General features: G+C 37.4%; 1 protein-coding gene across 2 annotated transcripts in view; it reads left to right on the top strand.

Moving 5' to 3' along the window:
• The window catches only part of Cfap95 (cilia and flagella associated protein 95), a 97,400-nt gene that overhangs the window by 57,108 nt on the left and 14,491 nt on the right, over positions 1-25,801 (top strand). For both annotated transcript variants that reach the window (XM_078047548.1, XM_005324127.3), the window contains exons 3-5: positions 11,546-11,664; positions 12,417-12,485; positions 24,125-24,182. In XM_078047548.1, the coding sequence (XP_077903674.1) occupies positions 11,546-11,664; positions 12,417-12,485; positions 24,125-24,182 (246 nt within the window). The remainder of the gene's footprint in view (positions 1-11,545; positions 11,665-12,416; positions 12,486-24,124; positions 24,183-25,801) is intronic.

Below are 25,801 nucleotides of genomic sequence, written 5' to 3'. Positions count from 1 at the left end.
TTCTTTTTTTTGGGGGGGAGGGTGAGGGCTTGTACTCAGGGGAATTCAACCACTGAGCCACATCCCCAGGCCTATTTTTTGTATTTTATTTAGAGACACCGTCTCACTGTGTTACTTAGTGCCTCGCCTTTGCTAAGGCTGGGTTTGAACTCAGATCCTCCTGCTTTCTCTTCTTTTGCTAGCCTGCTGGGCTGCTATGAGGTGAACTGCTTTTCTCTGCCATACACTTCCCACTGTGATATTCTGCCTTGCCTTGGGTCCAAAGTAACAGGGTTGAGTGACCAGGGACTGAAATCTCTGAAACTGTGAACCAAAACAAAATTTTCCTCCTTTTAATTTTTTCTTAGGTATATTGTTACAGAAAGGGAAAGCTAAGTAACACAGAGACTGAAAGGCCCGGGTTCCCCAATCCCTGTTTCTTCTTCCTCCCCCTCCCTCCCCTCTCCCCTCTCCCCTCTCCCTTCCCCCTCTTTCCCTACCTCTCTCCCTTTCTTTCTTTTTCTTTTCTTGTTACTGGGGATTGAATCCAGGAGCTCTTAACCACTGAGCCGCATCCCTAGCCCTTTTTATTTTTTGAGACAGGGTCTTACTAAGTTGCTGAGGCTGGCTTTGAATACCCCTGTCCCTTCTGATGGCATTCCCCCAATGACTTCCACTAGGCCCTCCTCTTAAAGATCCCCAGTTCGTCCCAGTACTGCCATCCTGGGGATAGAGCACTTAACACATAGGCCTTTGAGGGATATTCAGTATCCAAAATGCAGCACTGGCACGTAGCAAGTGCTCAAGAAATTGTTATTATTATTTTGATACTGATATTGCTTCAAAAGCATCTTGCTGGCTGCATTCTTTGCCCTCCACAATAATCCTGTGAAGTGGCACTATCATCTCTTATTTTATAGAGGAGAGGAAGGAGACTCCTAGATGTAAGCAACTTAAAGCCAACACAGGTAGGGACTAGAAAAACAGGAGTTTGAACACAAGTCTTTGATTTCAAATCATTTGTACTTGTTTCAAGGTAGTGAAGTTGCAAGAAATTAAAACATACTATTGATATTCTGATAACATTTTTATGGCCCATTTACAAAAAAGCACATGCATTGCTAAGTAATTCTTGTTTGAATTGCTGTGAGTTACTGCTTGGTTACTTGTATGAGGCAGGAGCTCAGCTTCTGAAAGACCCCCAAATTGCTTTCTATAATGCCAGCAGCTTTGGAGCTAGATGAAGACCCAATTCAGCCTTAGAGGATGGCCTCTGGGCCTGAAGAGAAGGTTATTTGACAAAGATGGACGTGAATGTGCTAAGAAGACTGGGTTTATATCATTGTCTGCCCCCGAAGGCTGGGCTACTCTCAGACTAGCTTTTGAAGTAGCGTTGGCCTAAGAATATCCATTTTTCAACACTGGAAATTGTTCTAGAAGATACTTTGTTTTCCAGAGTGAGAGGAATGAATTTGCTTATTGTGGCAGTAGTGTTTCCTCCCTTTCTCTTATAGTTAGAGTGGACAGAGAATGGTAAGAACAGCCTGAAAAATAGGGATTTATTATAAAGTTATAGCTGCCCACATATAGAACGAGGAAATTTATCAAAACCAAGAGAGCTCTAAAGCAAGACATTTTCCTCAACACTACACTTTCTCGGACACATACACAAACACACGGTCTTTCTTGGAATCTTTATCTGTGCTCAGGATTTTCTCTTGCCCTGAGGCCTAAATCTCAGGAGCAATCTGAGATTTGTCAGTTTCCACCCAACTTTCTTTCCCTTTGCACCACGCTGCCTTGCTGGTCATTAGCTAGCATGGGAAGTGTGATGCTCAGCTTCGTCAAGAGCCACCCTGCTTCACTCCCGCCCCTCTAAACCCATGCGTTCTTGAGTGTGGGGCTGTGAGCAAACAAAGAGAAAGCTGGCAAGATAGGCATTGTCTGACATGTAATTAGGGTCTTTGGCCTTTGAAAATATTTATTTTTGCCAGGCGTGGTGGAGTCTGGCAAAAGGTGTTGTTATCCCGGTGTCTTGGGGAGGCTGAGGCAGGAGGATCTCAAGTTCAAAGCCAGCCTCAGCAATTTAGCTAGCAAGGCTGTAAGCAACTTTGTGAGACCCTATCTCAAGCTAAAATATTAAAAAGTCTGGGGATGTAGCTGAGTGGTAAAGTGCCCCTGGGTTCAATTCCCTGTACCAAAAAACAAACAGCCCCCACCCCTGCAAGACAAACAAACAAACAAAAACATTTATTTTTTATTTCCACCTGGCTTCTGGGTTGTAGGAGCAAGTGAGATGAAGTAAAGTGTTGAAACCTCAAACATTTCTTCCCGCAGATTTCTATGCATTATAATAGTCAAGCACTGGGTTTTTAGGAAGATGCATCAGTAGAGAGTAATGTTTACTTTTTCTATGTCTTTTTGTTGATGCCCATGAAAATCATGTTCTTCCTCTACCAGGTTTAGAATATGTATTAGGAAGGGAATAGATCAAGGAGTGACTGTTCCAGATAAAATTGCTACTCTTCTATCTTAACAATAAGTTACATTTTTCTCTAATAGACTTTTTGTGCATTAAGTACTGTTCCATCCATCTTCGTTCTTGTTCTTTGCATCCGAGCTCTAAAATTGGTAAGAAAGATATTATTCTTCCAGTGCTAAACCTAGACTTTCAGATCTTATCCAGGGTCCCAAAGGTACAGAGAAGGAGGCAGGTGGGATACAGGTTTGGGACCTCCAGGCCTTCATATGATGGATGGATGAGTTCTTTTCCCTGTCACAGGTTCTGATAGAAGCCCACAGACTAGAACATTCATGATAGTTGACAGGAACCACACATCTAAAAGCAAGAAGCTGAACTATGTAGGCAGAAATTCCTGAGAGACTATCAGCAGGGTTAAACCAGTACTTAGCTGTTATGTTCTTGAAGGCTAAGGTCTGAAGAGTTGAAACAGGATTTATTTAGTTTGGGGTTTCATTCCCTTCTTTCCCATCTGAGAAGAGTTCTCAGGGGAACAACTCAGAGAGATTATTGTGTGTCCTAGAATTTAGAGGACATTAGAAAGAGAGGTCAAGAGAGTCAGGGCCACTTAACCCTGCGCCTTTTTACCTGATGCCTCCCTGTTGGCCCAGTTAGAATAGAGAGCAGCAGAGAGAAGCACAGCTGGGTAAAGCTCTACTGGCTGCAGGCCCCCAGGTCTAAAGCAACACCACACTGGGAGACGGCGAGCTTGCATGGAACAGTTAGAAGCTCCGATCATTTTATGGGACTGGTAAATTTCCTAAATGGAACAAGATCCTTTAGCCCAGAAAAGCTATGAGACCAGCGTAGGATTTCCATCAAACCAAAGAAAAGAACTAGCTAAGCATATGAGATGAGGGGCAACTTGTTTAAAATGAAGTTACTTCATGATTGCATTCCACTGATGCAACTGGATCAACTCAATAAGGCAGTTAACAGTGCTCATCTCATCCTTTGGACAACTCTTCAAGCAGGTGTACTATATGTGACCCATGTTGAATATATCACTATTCAAGGTCAAACAGCTAAAAAGTATCTTAAAAACTAAGATAAATTTTCTTCCTCTATCACTTAAATACTTTCCCAAACTGCCTCTTCACAACTAGTCCAATGGTTTCTTAACCCTCCGCACTGCATCTGGATAGTTTGTTGATCTGGCTGGAGTATAGTATACTTCTCACTTTGTATGTGTTGAGATTTTGATTTCTCCTGCCTTAGCTATAACTTTTGTCCTCTTTCCTTGAGTTACATCCACACACATGCTGGCTAGCCCTTTCCCATCTGTTTCTCTTCCTAGTTGCCTTCTTAGCATTTTTGGTTTAGCAAAATTAGCATTTTGGTCTTAGCAGTCAGATTACTGCTGAGTGGCTACTTCTTATGTTCATGAGCATAGTATTTCTGTTTAACTTATTGAAAGTCTCATTGCACTTAAATTCTGCAGCAGGGGCTAATGTAAACTTCATTTATTTATAAATGAATAGGACTCTCTTTGTCTACATTTTGGCTAAAACTCCAAAAGATCAAAAATGAAATAATGATTTCACAAGCCAAAGTGAAGTATTGGATCACTTAATGCCAGATACTCAAATATGATGATACCATTAGGACCCCACTCAAATGAAGGATATAAGAGTATTAAAATGTAAGAAGCCAAAAGAAGAGTTTGAGAGACAGTTCTGCCAAGCTCATCTGTAAAGCTTCTTGAGTGCCTGGTGATAGACACAAGGCTCTGGTGATCTATCTAAAGAAGCAGAGCAGAAGGAGACAGGCAGCTACACGTCTGCCAGAGGTTGAACAAGGATGTATGGATATGTGGGCCCAGATGTAGCTCATGTGGATCATATGTGGGCCATGAGGAAGAGAAAGAGACCAGGGAACAGTTTCACAGCTTGCTTTCATTGTATGTGGGAGGAGGAGTGAATGGGCTTCCAGGGTTTGAGGTTGGATATTTAAGTCCAAACAGAAGCATCCTGTGTCATGGAATATGCCATTGAATCTTCCCAGAGAGTATGCCAAAGTCTACCAGAACATCCCAGGGAAGCCAGTTTCCATCAGTATCAGCAAGGATCAAACATAAACATGCCCACAGGAAATCAAATCAAGATTGCTTTCTGCCCTGACTGTATCTATCTCTTCTTCCTCATAACCCCACACTCTTGGCATCATTCCCCCAAGGAGACAGTGGGAGGTGGAGAGTAGGGAAGAATTCTAAGAGGGACAATTGAAAAGAAGCCAACTATGCTCCCTATTCCCATTATAGTAGGCCAAGCCAGAGCAAGCCCAAGGTAGAGGAATGAGAATCTTCAACTTTAAATGAAGTTTGAAGTTTTGAGTATTACATGAGACTAGGCATTCTACTTACCTTCATGAGACTCTTCTTGGACCAAAACAGCCAGAGAATTTTTCCCATTATCTGAAGGTAACCAGAACATTCCTGGGGGTTTTCTGATATTGCATCAAATAGAAATGAGCAAGAACTAGCCTCTAGGACTGACTGTGGAAGAGCAGTTATGGAAGAAGAACAGGTTTGTTTTTTGATTGTACCTACTTACAAGTCCTACTTGCTCAGTGGGCCAGCTACCCATTTGCATGTTTAAAAAAAAGCTCATTCTTATTTCCCCCACTCTATTCCCTTTCCTTACTTTAGTTTTCTTCATAACACTTACATCACTGGACGTTTCTTAGACTTTTTTAGTTGTTAACTGTCTGTTTCCCTTTACTGGGATACATGCTTCATGAGAGTAGGGACTTTGGTCTGTTTTGCTTCCTAGAACAGTGACCAGCACATAGTGAGTGTTCAGTATATGTACATTTGTGGAAGAAAGAAAGAAGGGAGGAAAGGAAGGACAACATTCAACACATATTTATTGAGGGCCTATTATTTTGGCAGGCATTATATTAAATGCTAGGGTAAGAAACAATTCCAAACAAGGTCCTTGTACATAAGGAACTCACAGTTCATAGGGAAAATGGGGAGATAAAACCATAATACCAAGGGGTCTAATGGGTGCTACGATAAAATGATCAGGGTGCTGTGAAAGGCACCTGAACTGAAATGAGTTGGTTGAGGTTCAGGGATGGCTTCCTTTGAACTCCTGAACTGAATCTTAAAGGAACCCTTTCTTGACACACTCTCGGAAAATGCTGCTTAGGTTTTGATGGTGAGATAAATGGTTTCCTACTCCATGGTTCTAGAGGTTTCAGGAGGCCAAGTGGAACCACAGAGGATCTAGATTCACAGGGGAGAAGTAGTTCAAGGCACTGGGTTTTTCTCTGATTGTCTATTAGTCTAAGTGATTATGAGCAATAGCATTTTGAATTATGATATTTGTTTTGGTATTTATTTGGACTGTATTAAAATGATATAACTCTATCAGAATGAATTCAGTGCAGAGTAAAATTATCAGGAGCACATCCATTATTGTTTTTTCAATTTGTTAAGCCTCTTTCCTAAGCATCCCCAATGCCACCAAGGGCAGGTGCCACAGTCCTTGCATGTGAGACTGATGTTGAGATGAGGGCTGCAAGAGGCTGAAGAGAGACCATGTCTGAGGAAGTGGTGCATGTTGAATCCCTAAGATTTATGATCACAATCATACATAGAATCTTAAAAAGTCAAACTCCTTGGAGAAGAGAATAGAATGGTGGTTACTAGAGGCTGAGAGGACAGGGAAGTGGAAGAGATGGGGAGAAGATAGTCAACTAGCACAGAGTTGTGGTTAGATAGGAAGAGTAAGTTCTGATATTCTATTGTACAACATCATGGCTATAGCTAATAATAATTTAAATTTTAAAGAGCTATAAGAGAGGAATTTTAAGTCTCTTCACTACAAAAATATAAAAAATAAATATCTGAGGTGTTGGATTGCTAATAGCCTGATTTGGTCATTACACATTGTATGCATGAATTGAAATCTCATATTATGTCCCATAAATATATGCAATTAGGGGTTGGGGAAATAGCTCAGTTGGTAAAATGCTTGCCTAGCATACACAAAGCCCTGGTTTCAATCCCCAGCACCACCAACACACACACATACAGTATGTGTAGGTATACACACACACACACACACACACACATTTGATTAATATTTTGTCAATTAAAAATAAAACAAAACTTTAAAAAGAATAGTTACATATAGGCCTAAATATGAGCTGTTTTGTAGATAAAATAGGATATTTTGAAATTAATGACTTTAAAAGGAATTTTAAAAGATAATTATACTAGATCTAAGATATTAGATTATAATGTACTTAGTTCAGATATTTTTCTTTGACATAGTAGAATAGTGTTTTAACCAGTATAATCTTAACAGATGCTCCTTGAATTTGCATCTAAGTACCTGAATGGAGCATATGGATCAAGTTTTTATAGATGGAATAATTTTCACTGCCATTTTAACCGTAAGATATTTAGGGGCAGTGGATTGCTGAGCGAGGGCTTCCTTTTCTTCCTGTCTCCATAGTCTCTGAAGTTGGAGTTGATGCCAACATTTTGAGCATCACTTCCTGGAAGTATTTTGGATTGTCTTTCAGTATCAGCATAACTGCATCTGCCTTTCCTCTTTCAGTAAATTCTGTATAAATTTTGGCCAATGAATGTACTTTGCTACATCTGTGGGGTCATTTATTCTAGCAAATATCTTCTCTGTCATTTCTAGGGATTTGGGACAGGAATGAAAGCAGGCCACACACCCTTTGAATCCCATCATTCTCTTTGCTACTGCAATTATATGTCACTATTCATGCCCTAATTTAACTCTTAGACTAGATATTAATTTTTCACATATATTAGTTTACTTAAGCAGGCATAACTGTTATGTTGAATAAATGAAACTTAAATGGCCCAATCATGGGCATGTGCACACATGTATACACACACACACACACACACTCACACACACACACACACACGCCCATATTCTTTGCTTCCACTGTCTATTTACACTGCTCCATAGAGTTAGTTTTTTCCTTTTTCTTGGATAAGATCTTATACAGATACTATAATTTCTTTAGTCACTCTCAGGTAATAAAAACCTATTGCTCATATTTCAATAATTAAATATCTCATCAAAATGATGATTTCATTTAAGGTTAAAACTTTTCTCCTCTACCAGCTAAAGCCTACTTCAGGCCAGGGAAGTCTGCAGAGGGAATTGGGAGGTGAAGGACAGGGTGAGGTTTGTTGATTTTCTATTTCTCCACCTGTTCTACTCTTTCCTTTCCCCAGACACTGGACAGCATGAATGTCCTTTTGTGATTATTTGTCTACTATTCATTATGTAGCCAAGACTGTTTTGTGACAAGAAATGTTTTTTTTTTTACTTAGAGTAATCAGACAAAAAAAAAATTGAGACTTGCTCAAGATTTATTTCTTCTAGAAACAGGAATTTAACCATCCTATAAAAGCTTGCTTGAACAGGCAGTGGGGAGGAAATTGAATTAGTTTTTTATTATACCTAGCAAGTCTCATTTGTTCAAAATAGTGATGGTTGTATTTGTGGGGAACTCTCTGGGGTCCTTTAAGACTCTGTGTGGCTCTACTGAGTTAACCTAGATGTGAAAAGAGGACCAGTATTTTCAAGGGCAAAACTACTGCTGAGAGATAAGAATGGCCTTTTTGATGACTTTTAAAGAGCAAGATTGCTGGGGCTGGGGATGTGGCTCAAGCGGTAGCGCGCTCACCTGGCGTGCGTGCGGCCTGGGTTCGATCCTCAGCACCACATACAAACAAGGATGTTGTGTCCACCGAGAACTAAGAAAAAATAAATAAATATTTTAAAAAAATTCTCTCTCTCTCTCTCTATCCCCCTCTCTCTCTCACTCTCTCTTTAAAAAAAAAAAAAAGATTGCTAACAAAGTCTTGGGTGTTACCTGTTCTTGCAGCTGCTGATTTTTTTTTTTGTCAATTATACAAAAATGCTATCCTTGGAGGAGGTGAGCTGTTTGACACTAAAGACTTTTCTTTATTTTTGACTGAAGATCTAAGATCTACAATCTTCGACTTTATTTCAAAGTGAAGAGACAAACTAGTTAGGTAGAACATGCAAAGCATTTCTGCAGAAACTGAATTTCGTGATCTCTCCTCATTCACCTTAAAGATATAAAGACAAACAATCAAAAAAAATTTTTTTGAGAAGACCTGAACAAAAGCATTTAGAATGTGTCAGAATCATCTGGAGGGACAGTGCAGGTTGTGATCTCACTCCCGGAGGGTAGAGACAGAAAAGGTGTTCCTTCACTCTAAACCTGAAGAGTTAGGCCCTCACAGGTATCACCCAGGACTTGATAAGAGTTCCTTGGAGGTTGGGGGATTTGATGGACTGGGGTCTCTCTCATTCATGCTTGCCAAAAGGCTATAGGCTAGAGGGTTTCAGAAGCAGCCTGTGGCATCAGAGGGAAAACCTGACTTGGCAAGTCTTATACTGTCTTCAGTATGTGTCAGAGGAGTCTTCTTTTGGGGGGCCCAAGAAAGAACTGTCAATTGAAAGTCATCTAAAATGAACCTTTCCATGATTTTTCCAAGAGGTAAGTCATCCTGGGGACAAAGATGCTGGCTACCTTAAATGTGTCACTTGAGAGGAAGTCACAAGCTACTCCTCATTCTCTGTGCCAATTACCCAGGTTATGTGTCTACTGGGTTTTCTTAAATGCAACACATATCGGGGGTCGGGGGGGTGGGGTCATTCTAGAAGTTTAGCAACTGGGACTTAAAAAAAACCCTGATAGTCAAGAAAACAGGGAATAAGTGATATTATGAAACGCACTGCCTATACACATTTGATATTTTTTTATATTACCATTTGACTCAAGCTGGATTTTATTATGCAAATTGAATGGAAATTTTAGTGATATTTTATGAGTGTGTGCTGTGTTAATTTAGCTATCTCATGTACCAAATTGCCAATCTCCAGTTTGTGATGTGTATATATATATATAAAACCCAAAAGACTTTTAAACATATGGAAGTGCTTTTATGGATCACCCACGCTTACGTCAGGTTATGAACATTTCTACACCAAAGTGATTTTTCACATTAAGCTGGTGTAGGATTAGGTTTGCCTACATATACCAGAAACCAGAAATCAACAGAGGCTGTTCACATTAGGTTTTATTCTTTCATGTAAAAAGCATGGAGGATATCATCGTAAACCTGCTATGAAGACTGGCACTGTGGGAATATATATGGACAGGTGAATGAATGAATCAGATTGGATGGGACTTGTACTTTCTAGCTGCACATTGCTTAATTCCTTTCAGCCTCAGTTTTCCCACCTGTAAAATGGAAATAAATTATGTCAAGAATTCTTCCTTTGCCCTCCTGATCTATTTTCTAGCTTTCTCCACCAAGTGCCAAGAAGGATAACTTCTGTAGATTACACCAATGAGCTTCCTTGCCCTCTAGCATTCTGTGGGGGATTGGCCTGCAAGAAGCACTGGCAGGTGATTAGAGGAGGGAGAAGAATGAGTGTGACTACTTATCCTGTGATTTCCTGCCTACAGGACCATGATTTGGTGATCATTGTGTGCCTGTTCTGAAAAACCACAACTATTAGATTGCACTATCTTTATAGCTGTAGGTTTTTTTGGGTTCAGTAACTGCTCTACCATATGGCTCTTCTCTGTGACTATTCTCAGAGTACTTCAACATTGTTGAGATCTTAATGTTCACCATACTTTTATAAATGGATCCTTATATTCTCCTCAGTTCCCCATTTGATTGGTCTTTTCCTTCTGAGGCCAAGATTGGTAAACAAGTCACAGCGTTGCTCTTTGTATTCAGTGAAATAATGCATATACTAATGCTATCATTATCTGTTTCCTTTTAATCCTGCATTATTTCAATATCTTTACTGCACATAATTTCTGAAGGGTCGGTGGATTTATTAAAATATTTTACTGTTGAAAATGATCAGAACATAGCTCACGTCAAATTTTCAATTCTATACCTTCAAAAAAAGGTGGATGCTAATTGTTTCCCCAAAGATATTTTTTTCTTCCTTTGTTATTAAGATGTATAACATGAGGTCCCATCCAGGCTCCCTTAGCATTGACTGGTGAGTGGTGAAATCTTAGAGGAAGAACAGTTCACAGCTGGGAAATTGGGCTGGGAGACTAATGATTTCGTAAGTTGAGGTTTTAGAGAACAGTGGTCAGAGATCGGTGGTGTAGACCAGGGATCCAGCCCAGAGACAACGGTTAAAACTATTTTGAGTTGGGTAGGATCCTAGTTATAGCAGAGCCTTCTTGCTACCTTGAAGTAGACCAAACCTCTTGGACTACAGCTGTGATACTACTGCAATTGGAGCCTTCAGGTTTCTAAAGAGTGGTAAGCCTTTGTGTGAAACAAAAATCTAGTGGGATTATTGTGTTCTGAGATTTCACTGGATGTTTGGGGGAACCTAGTCTTTGGGCTCAGGTAAAAGAGTGGGTTCTTTTGGTGATGAGTTCTGGTTCTCTGCTCTGAACCTCCAGATTTATGATCTAGAGGTTCATATGGGTGAAATACTGACTCCTTAGCTCCATTTTTCTTCCCAAGATTCCTTAGATGCTACCCATGATGCTTCTGCAATTGGTCTGAAAACATTAGTTTTCAGATTAACTCCCATAGTAATAATTGCTTGATATTTATCAAATTATCCTCCCTAATAAAGAATGGATAACAATGATGATGATGATGTCTGCAGTCCTTTTATATTTAAAAAGTGATTGCAACAAATGTTTTCTTACTTAGGGAAGTTAAATATAACAACCCTAAGAAGAATAAAAAAGGAAATAGAAGGTAGGTAAAAATTAGTATTTAGTTGAATGAAACACTTTCTATTTTATAGGAACAACTAATTTGATTTTTATTTTCCAACAACACATAGTAAAAATTGCTATTTTTAGATATTCATGATAAAATAGTTGAGGGCTATATTATTTTTTAATGTGAAGGAGTCAATAATTAAAATTAGAATGCACTTCAATGGGAAAATATTTTAGTAACTGGACATTTTTTGGTGATTAATTCATTTTTCTTACACGTGGCTTCTATTTTTCCAGATTTGGATATCAGAAACACACGAAGAGATGGCACAAGGTTTTTCAAACAAAAACTTCGTTGAAATAAAGAGCAAGCCCTTATTAAATGAGGAAACAATGTGCTCTGGGATTATTGAGAGGTATTCTAAATACCTTCTTTTGTTTATAGGACCTGAACATGCAGGAAAGGATTTGTATTAATAGTAATGTATAGACGCCTCCTATTTTTTTTGCCTCAAACTTTCTTTTCCCTCAATGGTTTAGCAGTCAACACTTTCACATATTCTTGGTCCAGCTAAAAATTTCATTTCCTCTTTATACATTTTCTGACTATCTAGGTTTGAACCCCACTTTCACAAATGTGAAAGTTATTCGATGCATACAATCCTGTTTGTACACCTATAAAATGGGAAAGACTAAACTGTTCACCTCAAAAGGTGGTTCAGAAGTTTAGATGAGATAAAGTATGCAATGTAGCTAGAAATATTGCCGGAAATGCTGTCAGAATTAGGTAAGCTGTCATTAACCAGAATTAATTGCTCTGGTGTCCCTGCCATTGGAGTATGTTATGTTCTACATGAGAGCTGGACTTGTATTCTAGTTGTTTATATGTGTATGCAAGTCCTTGCCAGTGCCTCTTCATGGAAGAGCATGACATCGACTTTGTCTTTTATTGTTATTATTGGAAAAGGCAGTCAAAGTAATGACAAAATGTTAAAATTTCCTTTTACTTAGACATTTATTTTTCAAAGTGGATAAACATTGCCAACATAAAACCCTGTAAAAATAATTGTAAACTTCAACCCTAAATTCATTTTATACAGCTTTGATAATTTATTTATGGCAGTCTGTCACATATTATTAAAAAAATGCCATCCCTTCTTGTTTTCAGGGATACAGGGTTGCCTGCAACAGATTTTGGGGCTCTTTTTACCAGACATCCACCAGATTGGAATAAAATGTAAGTAGCCCCCAAACTGCTGCAGGTTGTATAAAATATTTATTGATCCAGAGGAGTGAAGGCATGAGGGTATGCCAAGGTCAACAAAATGACTGTTACATGACATTTCAGATTTTCTTTAACAAATTTTTTTTTCAATCAAGAGATATAACAATAACAACAACAATAATAAAAGGAATAATGCAAGCCAATCCTCATTATTTGCACATCTGTATTTACAAATTCTCCTAACTCTCTAAAATTTATTTGTAACCTTCAAATTAATACTTGCGGTACTGATGCAGTTACTTGCAAACATGGGCAAAATGTTAAGTCACCTGATGTTCACACTTTCAGCTGAAGTAAAATATGGAGGTGATCTGCCTTCTTGTTTTAGTTCTCATGCAGTAAACGACTGTCCCTTCACAGTCTATTTAGTGCCATGCTTTTCTAACTTTTATGCTTTTTGTTGATCTCGTTGTTAAAATGTCCCCCAAGCATAGTGCTGAAGTGCCATCATGTCCCTAAATACAATAAAGCGGTGATGTGCCTTTTGGAGAAAATCCATGTGTTAGATAAACTTCATTCAGGTAATGATGATAGTGCTATTGGTGGCAAGTTCAATGTTGATGAAGTGACAATATATTCTAAATAAGATGTCTTTAAACAGAAACACGCACAAAATAAGGTCATATATTGATCAAGCAGTGACATGTCATGACCAGACGCTTTCAGGAACCTAACCTTGTATTTCCCTTAAGAGCAACGGTGGTTCAATGCTTGCTAATTCAGGGTTTGCAACGACCTCTTGGAGCACTACTGTGAAAACAGAATGGACTGTAGAGCAAGAGATTGATACATTTTTACTGATAATAGAAATTATTTGGGGAACAGTGTTAATTACCACTACAAAAAAGGAAATTTCTTATCCACTCATCTTTCTAAAGAACACATATTTTGTAATATACAGGTAAGTGATATGGAAATATACTTACAAACATGACAAAATTCTTGATACTGGATTGTGTATTACAGGATTGTTGTGAGAACTAAGCAAATTAAGATATGTAAAACAATTAGAACAGCAACTGTGACTTCAGGACAATTTTCTTGATTTGTTTCATTCTTGATGCATTTTGTTTTCTCTTTCAGAAATTTTCTACTTGGATATTGGGTTGCTTGGCCTGATTCCTCGGATTTTCTTGTCTTTTTTCTCTTTTTTTTTCTTTTTATCTTTAGTATTTACTTTGCTCTCTATTACTTCAGTGCTACTAATGAATTTTGTTTTCTGAATTATTCTGTTTTTATAAGATCCTTTTGGGGTTTCATGACCACCATATCTTCCCTTAACTATCTGGGACGGTTAATGAGAGTTTTTGTTTTTCTTTGAATTTCTTCTCACACATAGTCTTCACTCAGAGCTGCTTTTTCTTTAGTTTTAGTTTTTGTTTGTATGGCATCTGTCTTCATGTGAGAGACATTTTCCTCAGTTGGCTGGTCATCAGTCCTTGGGTTTTGTTAATAATGAAACAATAGGGCTGGGAGCCTATGGTCAAGCGTCATTGGAGGAATCTAGCTGGGTCGGCTTTTCAAAGCAGCCTTAGTGTGATAATTTCAGTCTTCGCTCTTGGGCTGGTCAGATTACCAGAGGAGGAGCCCCAGGGGAAGTTTACCAGGGGAGGTGCAGTTGCTCTGCAGTGGAGGAGGACCTTTGGAACTCATTAACTGCTTCTTGAATAGCTCTGCCTCAGTCACCCTTTGATATCTTAGAATTTGGCTCTCTGCTACCTTATCCATCTTCTTTTATGCTTCCAAAATTTGTTTCCTCCCTTCCTTTCTGTTCTATCTATTCTTGTGGATTCTAAGGTGCTAATGAAATTTTCGAGGAGCTCTTGAGGAAAGCAAGATTCGATGTGTTGTTCAACTTTAACTCTGAAGCTGGCCTCCTCCAGAGGACCTTCCCATACCTAACACCCCTATTCCCATGACTTCGTTAGACCCCTCCTCATGGCTGTTCATAGCGCTGTGTGCTTCTTTTATACTAACACTCTTTATTTGCTTTTGCCATTACTTCCTTTTTTTGTGTGTTTCTTTTTTGAATTCAATGCTCTGAGGGGCAGGACTGTCACAGTTCCATCCCCAGTGCCTAACATAGTGCCTGACCCATAGCAGGTGCACCATGATTTGAATGCATAAGTTAATTACTTCTGATGTTGAACAACAAATTATAGTAAAAGGGGGTGTATCTAATTTCTTATTTGATTTAGGAATTTGAGACCTGGAGAACACAATGATGTCTTCAATTCTATTTTGATAAATGCATTAGAAGTCATGGTGTTTCAGAAAACCAGCCCTTATTATTAATTTGAACTGCTAGAACTTCTTTGTGTTATTGGATTTATGAGTATTAGCAAGGAAATAAACACATGAGCACCTTCAACTGTCCTTTGCTAATTCCATAAGTAATTCTTTCTTTCAGGTAATATACACTAATTAAAGGACAGTCCGTATAATAGAATGCTGTGGGGATTTAGAATCTGCTGTCTTGAATATTAAATATTCTTTTGCTTCTTGCCAGTTGTACAGCTGTGGAAGTTAAATGTCAACTTTAAAAGGCAATGAATAAGAATGAGTTTGCTCAATGGACCAAAATAATGTGCTTCAACTTATAAAAGAAAGGCTGTAATCATAATGTAAATTTAAACTTCAGGTTACCTCTTAAGGAAAAAAAAATCATAAGAAAGGTATAGCTTTGTTATTAAGAAGACATTAGTCCAATGCAATAATTTTTAATGATTTTTAATTTTTTGAGATAATATCCATTACATTGTAATGACACTCAACTACTTGTTTCTTTTTCTCATAACTCAGCCTTTGGCCCACTTACTTCACTTGGGACCAAGATGGAGAAGACACAATACTTAACACAAATTGGTAGCACACATCTCAGTGAAACAGATTGAAAATCAGAAGAACTAGAATGCTCAATACCACTCGTCACTTGTCACTTTTGTCAAACTTGTCACTCCTGACTTTCACTAGAAAAAAGGGCTCTGTGAACAATTTCTTCCTTATATGCCCCAGACTGAGATAAACAGAAAAAATTTATAATATAGGGAACAATTAGGCAGAGATGAAAATTGATAGCAAAGACTTAATATGAGATTTATAGACTTTGAGTCTGGATTGAGCTCATCCAGAATTAGATATATTGTTTCTCTTGAGGGTTGGCTCCATTCCCAAGGACTTGACATTGGCCAGTGATGGAAGAGTTGAGTCAAGGAGGTTCAAAAATCTCTTAGACAGTAACAGTGCTTTTTTGGTCTCTGATCTGGTTGCCTGTGTAAGGAGTCTCAAAATACATTATTTTTACTATGTAGATGTAGATAGTCAAAACAGAAAAATAAAGGGGGGCTGGGGATGTGGCTCAGCGGTAGCGTGCTCGCCTGGCATGTGCGGGGCACTGGGTTCAATCCTCAGCACCACATAAAAATAAAATAAAAATGTTGTGTCCACTGAAAACTAAAAAATAAATATTAAAAAATTCTCTCTCTCTCTCTCTTTAAAAAAACAGAAAAATAAAGGGAAGGATGATTTCCTTTAAGGCATATAGGAAAAATGGATGGGAATGTGAATAGAGTGAATGGGCTAGCTTAAGTATCTTTCCTTACCCTCTTATCTGATTTCAAGCATCTCAAGTAAATTTGACTCAATTTTGAAAGACTTTTTGTGAGGCCTAGAAAACTAAATCATAACTTATCAGAGGGTTCCTACATATCTGATTATCTAATACAGAATAATTTCATGATTTGTTTAGACCCAGATAGTCATAGCTAATTCATTTCAGGAAGTAAGTTTTTTTGTGTAAAAGTATCTGAATTGTATCTGTGACCATTAAATGAACAGCTAGAGACAAAAACAATAGAATAAACAACAACAAAAACTATATCAACAGATGCAATTTTAAAAGGGAAATTTAGCAAGAAATATAATTTTATGTGAGGTCTTATTTCTCAGAATATTAAATATTGATTTGATAGTAATTTAAATATACTCATGTAATCTTTTCTGATCCTAGGAATAAGGGTCCACAGAAGAAGTCATTTTTTTTTTAAATAGGGAAAACCCCAATTCTGGTAGAGGGTATTTGCCATGTGAGAAGCAGTTGCTTAGGAACTGGGATCAGTTTAAGAACAGTCAGGAATACTGAGCATTAAGCACCCACTGGAGAATGGAGAAATAGCTAAGGTAGATCTCATACAAGGTCAGCCCTAAATATTGATTACTGTCATATTTTACTGAAACTTATTGCCTTCTGATGGTAATGATCAATGTATATTTGTTAAAATTTTATGATTTTAAGTGTGTCATGTTTCCCAATTCATCCTAATACTTATATGATCCTCCTGGTGGGAGAAGAAACAAATTAACATGGACTTGGATCACTGGATAACTTTTTGACATTGTGTAGTTTTTTGAAAGAGCATAGTATGGGAAACTAGGAAACCTGGGATCTACTTCTTGGCCTACCTACGTTAAAGCTACTAGGTGACCTTGTGCTGGTTAATAACTCTCTCTGGACTCCGGTTGTTTCCATCTGGAAAATGAGGGGATTGGATCAAATGATCTGTAAAGTCCTTTCCCATGCTAAAATTTTATGGCTCCGAGGAGCAAGGCATCTATGGTCGTGTAAATAGGCAAGTTAAATGAGGCCAAAAGTAGTTCAGGCAGTTAAGTTTTCATTGTTGGCAGACAGCCTTCATCCATATGTGTGAGTGGAGTGGTCATTTCACAGTAGCCACAGCAAGCTTGGGCCACAATTTATTCCTCTCATTGGGGCATTTAGCATCTGTAAAACCTCTGTATTATTCAAAGGAAACATACTGCATATAAGTTGTTAGAGGACCCCCAACCCTTTTCTCAAAGTATAGTGCAAAGCATTTATTTTCTTTTCCACTTAGGCACTCCTATGGTGTCTCTTGGTGAAACACTAGCCAGTTGTTATGAGAGGGACTTGAATTCCATTCCCTATTCTGCATCTTATTGCAGGACCTTTAGTTTTTGTGTGGCCAGTTTTTTTTCTTTGGGGCCAACATCCTCTCTTTCCCTCGGTGTAATTCAGCTAGATTATATGATGGACGGGCTAATTCTGTTCCTCATTCCCATCTCCCCATAAGCCTAAGTATTGGGTACCTGATCCAGGCTAGGCCAATCAGAGAACATGCAGGGGTGGTAAACATGGAGCGGAGTATACCTCCTCTATTCCCAGATTGCAGGTTCAGAAGATAGCTTCCTTCTGGGGGAGCATCTGTCTGTGCATTGAGTTATGCAGAGGTATAGAAAAAGAAAAGGAATGACATGATGACCTCCTGCTTCTGTGAGCCGGTATTTTTCTTTCTTATTCAAGTTTGAGTTGGGTTCCTGTGCTTTACAACTATATTAGAAATACTAATAAATCAAATATTTACATGGAGCTTATATGTGTCATGTTTTTATGTTCCCTACAAGAACTTTATAAGTTGGTTCCATCATCTGCATTCTGTGGAGGGTAAAACAGAGCACAGAGAAGTCAAGTAACATGTCCCAACTCTCATAGCTGGTATGTGATAACAAGTCAGAATTTTAACTGAGACAGTTTAACATTAAAACTCATGATCTTAGACACTCTTGTATGCTATCTTGCCAACTAGGAGACTAGGATACATACTTTAGTTCTCTGAATATTGCTTTTCTCTATAAAAATGGATATAACAATTACTACATTTAGGCAGCTAGGTCCAGTGCACTTTAGCATTATATACATATGGTATTTTATTATGAGAATTGGCTCATACAATATGGAGGCCAAGAAGTCCAAACATCTGTTGTCCACAAGCTACCAGGAGAGCCTTTGGTCATTCTGTTAGAGTCTAAAGGTCTGAGAAACAGGGGAACTGATGGTATAACACCCACTTCAACTCTGAAAGCATAAGAATTTGTGGAGTAAAGGGCTGCTGTTATAAATCCTAGAGTCCCAAGAACTAGAAGCTCTGATGTCTGAGGGCAAGAGAAAATGGATGTTTCAGCTCAAGAAGAGAGTGAAAATTTGCCTTTCCTCTGCCTGCTTGTTCTCTTTGGGTTCTCAGTGGGTTGCAAGGTGCCTCAGTAGGTAGAAGTAGGAGGAAATGACAGGGACATCAATATCAGCACAATATGATATATATATATATTTTTAAATAATGGTTGCTCTAAAGAATGGAACGGAATTTCCCAGAATGGTCGTAATCTTTCCTCCTTCCCCACTGCAACATAGATATTGTGTGGCCCTCTGTGACTGGACTTGTCTTAATAATAGATGCTGTTCTACTGCTTCCAGCAATGAGATTAATTTCAAATTAATTTCCTGCTTCTTTGGGTCTCTTACACAGATTCAGATGCCTAGATGGGACCATGTGATTTGGTGAGTAGATGTCACTCACCTTTGTCATGACTGCCAGGGTGTTGGGTGAGAAAATATCTGTCTTGCCTCTAGACACAACAGAAAAGAAACAGCTGACTTTTAAGCTTCTTCCAAGTTTAAAATTAATCCACTGTGACTCTGTGGATTTGGGTACATCATCTTGTCACCGCTTCACACATGTTACCACTGGTGTTTTTACATGTATAGATACTTTAACACCATAGCTCTAATGATAACTTGAATATCAGACTTCTCTCTCTTTCTCATCTTACAAAACACCTTTAGTTGTTCTTTATCTTGAAAGTTGTCTCCTAGCTGCACCTGTTAAAGGTCGAAGAGGGCATGTGTGACAAATGGTGGGAGGTGCTGGGTGAAAGCCAGCTGTCTAATGTCCAAGCATCCTTACAGCATGGCATTATCCTGTGAATTTATCAGCATCTGGTCTTCGGTTTTGCATTTCCAGAAAGATCATTTTATCTGTGCTTCAGAATTTATCTGACTCATGGAGATTGACTTGTGCTCATAAACTCATAAGAAAAGCCAGAATTCTAATTAGTTAATTTATAATGAGAAATAAAATTTTCAAGCACACTAGACAGTCATGTCAGCCTAATAAAAGCATTCTCTCTGTGTAAAAAACCATATGGGAAACCAGATTATAATCAGAATGTGGTTCAGTGTTTGGAATCTGAGCCAGGGGAGTTGGTTATATGATTATAGTGATTAATGACCTTAGACTCTGATTGTAATAGGACTCTTTCAGTTGTAGGTGACAGAAACACATCATCATGGGCAAAAGAGGTTTATTAAAGTACTGGAATGCCTCATGGAACTATGGTGAAATTTAAGGGGAAACCTGGCTCCAGGGTTGACTGCAATCAGGAGTAAAATACCTCCAGGATTCTCTTCCTGTTGGCTCTATTTGCTCTCTCCTCTTTGCCCTCAGAGTTCCTCATTTTTTTTCCATTGGTCCTCCCATTATCAATCAGCATCCACTTGTCAGAGAGAACATTCAGTGTTTGGTTTTTCAGGATTGACTTACTTTGCTTAGCATGATATTCTCAACTCCATCCATTTACCTGGAAATGCCATAATTTTATTCTCTTTTAATGCTGAGTAATATCTAATGGATGTAAAATGGTACTTTATTTTGCTGTACTTTGCATCTCACTAATTATTGGATTTACAACAGAATTTTAAGACTGAATTTATTTCCAAATAGTAATTAGCCATGCTGGTCTTTTACATTGTGAATTGACAGTTAATAGCCTTTGTGCATTTTCAACTGAGATTTTTGTCTTGTTGATTTGTGAAAATATTTTAAAATTTATTCTAATAAATACAGGTACTGATCCTGTTTTGGTTAAATTTATAATGAATTTCTTTCTCCAGTCTATGACTTTCCTTTTATTTTTATTTTTGATGTCTTTTGATCAACACAAGTTTTGAAGTGTAATTTAGTCAATACTTCAATATTAAATGTCAAACTATAAGCTTTTTAAAAATTACACACACACACATATACATGTATATGCATATATACACATGTATATGCATGCACACATGTATGTGTATGCACACGTGTATATGCATATACATATATGTATATGTGTATACATATGTATCTACATATGTATAGGTATATATGTATTCATACGTGTGTATGCATATATACACATGTGTATGCATATATACATGTGTATGTATATATATACTATAAGCATATATACATGTGTAACATGCATAATATATAAATACATATGTAACATTTTTGTAAGACTAACCAGTTAGTCCAGTACCATTTGATCCACCCTTCCCTTGGTAATTAACAAAGCCATTCTATCATATGCCAAGTTCTCATATTAAACAGATCTATTTCTGAGCTCTAGAGCTTTATATTCTACTCTGTTGGTCTATTTGTATATTCTTGCACTGATACAACACTGTATTAATTACTACATCTTTATGCTATGTCTTGATATCATCTTCCTTTTCAAAGTCATCTCCTCTGTCCTTGGCATTTTTATGACTCCAAAAAGTTAAGATTTGTTTAACAAGTACCATGTAACACCTTGCTTTTGTTTTGGCTTTTCTGTTTATTTAAATATGTTGGATTTTCCTGGACTAGCAACAATCATAGGTAATTCTACCAAGGGGAAATAAGTTTGGGCAGTTTGCTCGGTATTTTAGTTTAAGAGTGCCCTCTTCTGTTAGGATATTGAAGTAAAGTTAATTTAATTGGTGACACTGGATGGAGGGTAGAAGGCGGAGGGAGGAAGGAGGGGTACTGATAATGTGGTATCACCTTATAGTTCCATGATCTTTAATTTCTGGTGTTTGATTTTTTTCCCACCTTCCCAATTGCCCCTATTTTCCCCAGAAGCAATACCTTCTCTTGACTGCCGTTCTGGTCCTTTGTACTTGGCAAATCATGGTCCAGATCCTCTAATTTGAGACTTTTCTCAGTATCTCCCCACATCAGGGAAAGATGCTCTCTTTCTGGAGATGATGTCATCTGTGTCCTACCCCTGCCTCATAAGGGACCTACTACCTTCTGCTCTCTTCCATGTAATCCTGCCTGACTCTGTCCCAGCATGGGCTTTGATCTGACTCTGCACATTGATTGTGGATTGTTCCGCCTGCCTACATGTAAATTGAAACTTGTAATGTCGAAAGAAAAAAAAATTATAACAAATTTAAAGGTCTTAGTTGGCTTTTACTTGCAATTCTAGAGTCAGGTAGCACTTCATCCTATAAAATAAAATGAGCTGTTCAGAGGTTGGTTTTAGAGACAGAAGGCTGAAGAAACAAAGAACCAAAAGTGGGTTGGTTGTTTCAAAGTTGTTTTTGTTGTAAAGGGTAAAACAGAGGGACCTCCCTTGTTATACTATCTAAAACTGGTTTGTGGGAAGAGATATGGCTATCAACTCTCTATCTCTCCTTATTTCTTGGCAAGTCAAATAAACAACTTGGTTTTGGCTTGGTGGTATGGAAACTCAGCATGAGATTTCATTTTGGTTTGTTCTTTTGGGCCTATTGTCGAAGCTCAGTTCAAACCAATGATTTCTTATACATTTTATTTAATAATAGTAATCTCTATCCTCTATTATGCTTCAATTATAGGTATGTGTATGATTTAATTTTCTTTGTTGTTGACATGTAAACAAGAAAGCTATATGTACAGATTTGGATTTAAGCAACCAAAGGTTGAAAAAAATGTGTTAAAATCTTCCTCTATGACTGTACATCTTTCATTTCATCTTTGTGATTCTGTCTTTTTATGCTTTATGTATTCTATACATCATTGGTTTATTGACTTAGGACTATTATATATCATCTTGGTGACTTGTCCCTTTAATCAGTTAGTAAATATCTCTTTAACAAGTAACTTTGGACTCTAAGTCTTATATTTGCTGTTAGTATAAGAATAGAGTTTCTTTTAGAAAAGTGTTTATATAGATTTATAGACTTTTACTTTCAAGCTTTCTTTGAAAATAATTTAATGTTGAGTATTAAAGCACATACTTGGACATTCAAAAATAATTTGATGTTCAATTTAAGTCTGAGAAAATGTCTTCACTAATGAGTTTAACCATTTTACTTTCATTGTGGCTGCTAAGATATTTCATGATTTTAATTTGTCCTATAGGTGGAAATCATTTTTTCCCAATTCCTTTTATTTTCTTTTCCTTACTTTTTAAAGATTGATTTTTCTTTTTAAAATCTCATTTACCAGTTTGAAAGTTACACATCCAATTTTTCTTTTGACAATCAGTGCTCAAAACTCTGGTGTGCAACAGGAGTCACCTGGCAGGATTATTATACTACGCTTGCTGGGCCCACCCATGGAGTTTCTAATTCAACGGGCTTGGGGTAGGACCCAAGTGCATTTGGGCCCTCCATATCCACAGTTTCCCATCTGCATGTTCAACCAGCTAGACTGAATATATTTTTTAAAAGTGTGTCTATACTGAACATGTACAGACTTTTCTCTCTTTAGTATTCCCTAAATAATGAATTATAAGAATTATTTATGCATCATTTATATTGTATTAGGTATTATAAGTAACCTAGAGATGAATTTCAGCTCATAGGAGGATGTGCACAGATTATGTGCAAATACTACATCATTTTAAATAAGGAATGTGAGCGTCCACAGATTTTGTTATCCACTGGGGTCCTGGAACCAATTCCCCTGCAATACCCAGGGATGACTGTATTTGCATTTTCATCATGTTCCCTGGTGCTACTGTTGGGGACAACAGCTAGAGGTGGTCATTACCAGGTTAAATACTAGCAACGGTAGCTGATAACCCATTTGAGTTGGACTTTGTTATTTTAGAATTCTTGTTAAAATGTCTTACTTTCCAAAGAAATTAGGTGGTTTCCTTGACCATCTAGGCCTGTAATATTGCCAGGAATAGAAGTAGGGTTGTAATTGCTCATAGGAGAATAATTTCCCCTTATCCTAAGCTCCAGGAGGAGACTTTCTTGCAAGTGTTTTTGGGCTGGGATCTGTGGTTTCTCTGGTCTCTTTTATGTAGAAGTGCAGACTTTACAGATTCTCAGCTGCAAACTGGAGTTTAGCTCTTTGTCTCATGTGAAGCTAAGGCTGCTTCTCTTGACCTGAAGTTAAAACTCCCCCTCCAAGACTGGGCCAACAGCTTTTATGATTTCCCCTTGTAGTGAGCGTCCTTTTCATTTCTCACATCTCTGTGTTTCCCTTTTGAGCTTGGCTAGTCTTGTCCTTTTGTGTGTGTGGAAGTGTTCCATCCAGCATTTCAGTGTGTTTAAGGGGGTAGGGGCTGGGTATAGTCAGAGTTCTCAGTTTACCTAGTTGTCTTCTATTGTCTCTTAAGCTGTCATCCTAAAGAGAATGTGGAGAAAAGGGCCAAAAAGGTTTCAGAATCAGGTAGAGAGTAGTAAAGAGAATTCCTGGAATGCAAGTTACCTGAGTTCAGGGACTTGGGAGTTGGTAGCCACAAATTTTATTCACATAGAAGAGTAGTAGGTGGTGCTATATTGAAGTAATTGAAGGAGGGATACCTGCTGGTCGTAGGTGATACTATAAAAAGAGCCTGGGGCAGTTGTAGGGTTTAAATATTTTGTTGGGGCCAGTCTATCCTGATGTTTTTATTTCATGCAAAGTTTATAACACTAACATTTTAAAATTTCTTCTTTTTCGGAATCCTTTTATCAGATGTTGACTTATCCCTTTTAGGTATACAATGACAACATACGCTGAAGATTATGTTCCACCACATGATTATCCGCCACGTGTGAGTACAAGAACCACAATCTAAAATTTATGTACTTAAAATGACAGATTGCATCTAGTTAAACAGTTGATCTCGTGAAGAAAGAAGTTGCTGAGATTTATGATGTTTTATATTTATTTAGATATATTAGCTGTTTGTGAAAGTCAATAGAATATTTTATGGTTATAATTTATTTTTGGAAGCTTATAGATTTTAGGGTGGAAAATATTGCAGTGTCCAAAACATATTAATCACTTTCTTTCTCATCTCGTTTATTGCTCCCATCTTAAACTTAATTTATTTGGAATGAGAACCTACCTTTTATTTGTATCTTATGGACACATGAATATGTGGCTTAATTTAGCTCTGAGAAATGTGTATGTTGATTTTTAAAAGGTCCAGTTCAAATTTAAATATATTTGTACTTTAAGAACTATACAGTAGGGCTCAGTTGTATAGCTCAGTGGCAAGGTATTTGCTTAGCATGTGTGAGACCTGGGTTGATCCCCAGTATCAAGAAAATGAAAAAATAAAAGAAAATATGCAACAAAATTAGCTTTGCTTAGAAGTTTTAACCAATAAACATGAGATAGAAAAAAGATATTTAAATATTGATAAAAAGAAAAATAAGACATTGTTATGTTCAGATTCTGTGATTATCTACTTAGGAGAACCAAGATATTAAAACTAAGGAATAATTAGAATGAATAAAATAGTTTTCCTTCATACCAGCATTAACCAGGTAGTAAATTAAAAAGGAAAAAACATACAAATTATTACAGTAACACAGATTTAAAAATACTTTTATGAAAAAATATTTACCAAGGTGAGTAAAAGAAGATGTGATGTTTCATCTCCAAAGAGGGCAGAGGCTACTTTCCCATCAAGAGGTGATTGATCGTCCCTCTGTCTCTTGAATCTGGACTGTCAGGTGACTGATTTGGTTAGTAGGGCATTGCAGAAGTGTCCCTGAGTCAGCTGTAAACCTTACCTTAAGAACACTGCTTCTGCCTCTTGACATGAATTACCATGTAACAAATCTAGGCTACTCTGTTAAAAAGAGAGGCCACAGGGAGGAACATCCAGGAGCTTGTCTTAGAAGTGAGCAAGTCATCTTGGACCTCCAGCTTGTACCAGACTCCAGCTGACCCTGACAGGGAAACCCCGAGAGAACACAGGGGCAGGAGCTGCTAAGTTCGTTTATTTGTTTTTTAAAAATCAAAAAATAACTGAGACAGAAATCTTGAATGAAAAAGAATAGCTAGCATTTAAAGGAACTGAAAAATTAATAATAAATTAAATTTATAAATTTAATATAACTCCAGTGGTTTGTTTTCCATCAGAATTTAGGATTCTAAGAATTACTTGAAGAAACAAATAGATGAGAATAAAATATATATAATAATTTTAAGGAAGTAAAAGACTTATAATATTACCTTTACTATATATTAAATTCTTATTTAAAAATAGCATTCAAACCAGAAAAACAGCAAATACAATAGTTTAATATATTGATAAACTCAATACATACAGAACTCAGACTTATGGCAAGGAAAATGTTAAAAACATTAGAGAAACAATCAAAGGACATATAAAGGTAACTTACAAAAGTATGAAATATAATTAACTAATAAATATAG

The sequence above is a fragment of the Ictidomys tridecemlineatus genome, chromosome 4, assembly GCF_052094955.1.
Source record: "Ictidomys tridecemlineatus isolate mIctTri1 chromosome 4, mIctTri1.hap1, whole genome shotgun sequence".
Classification (NCBI taxonomy): Eukaryota; Metazoa; Chordata; class Mammalia; order Rodentia; family Sciuridae; genus Ictidomys; species Ictidomys tridecemlineatus.
Note: the sequence above shows the minus strand (reverse complement) of the source record. Positions and strands in the feature narration are given on the sequence as shown.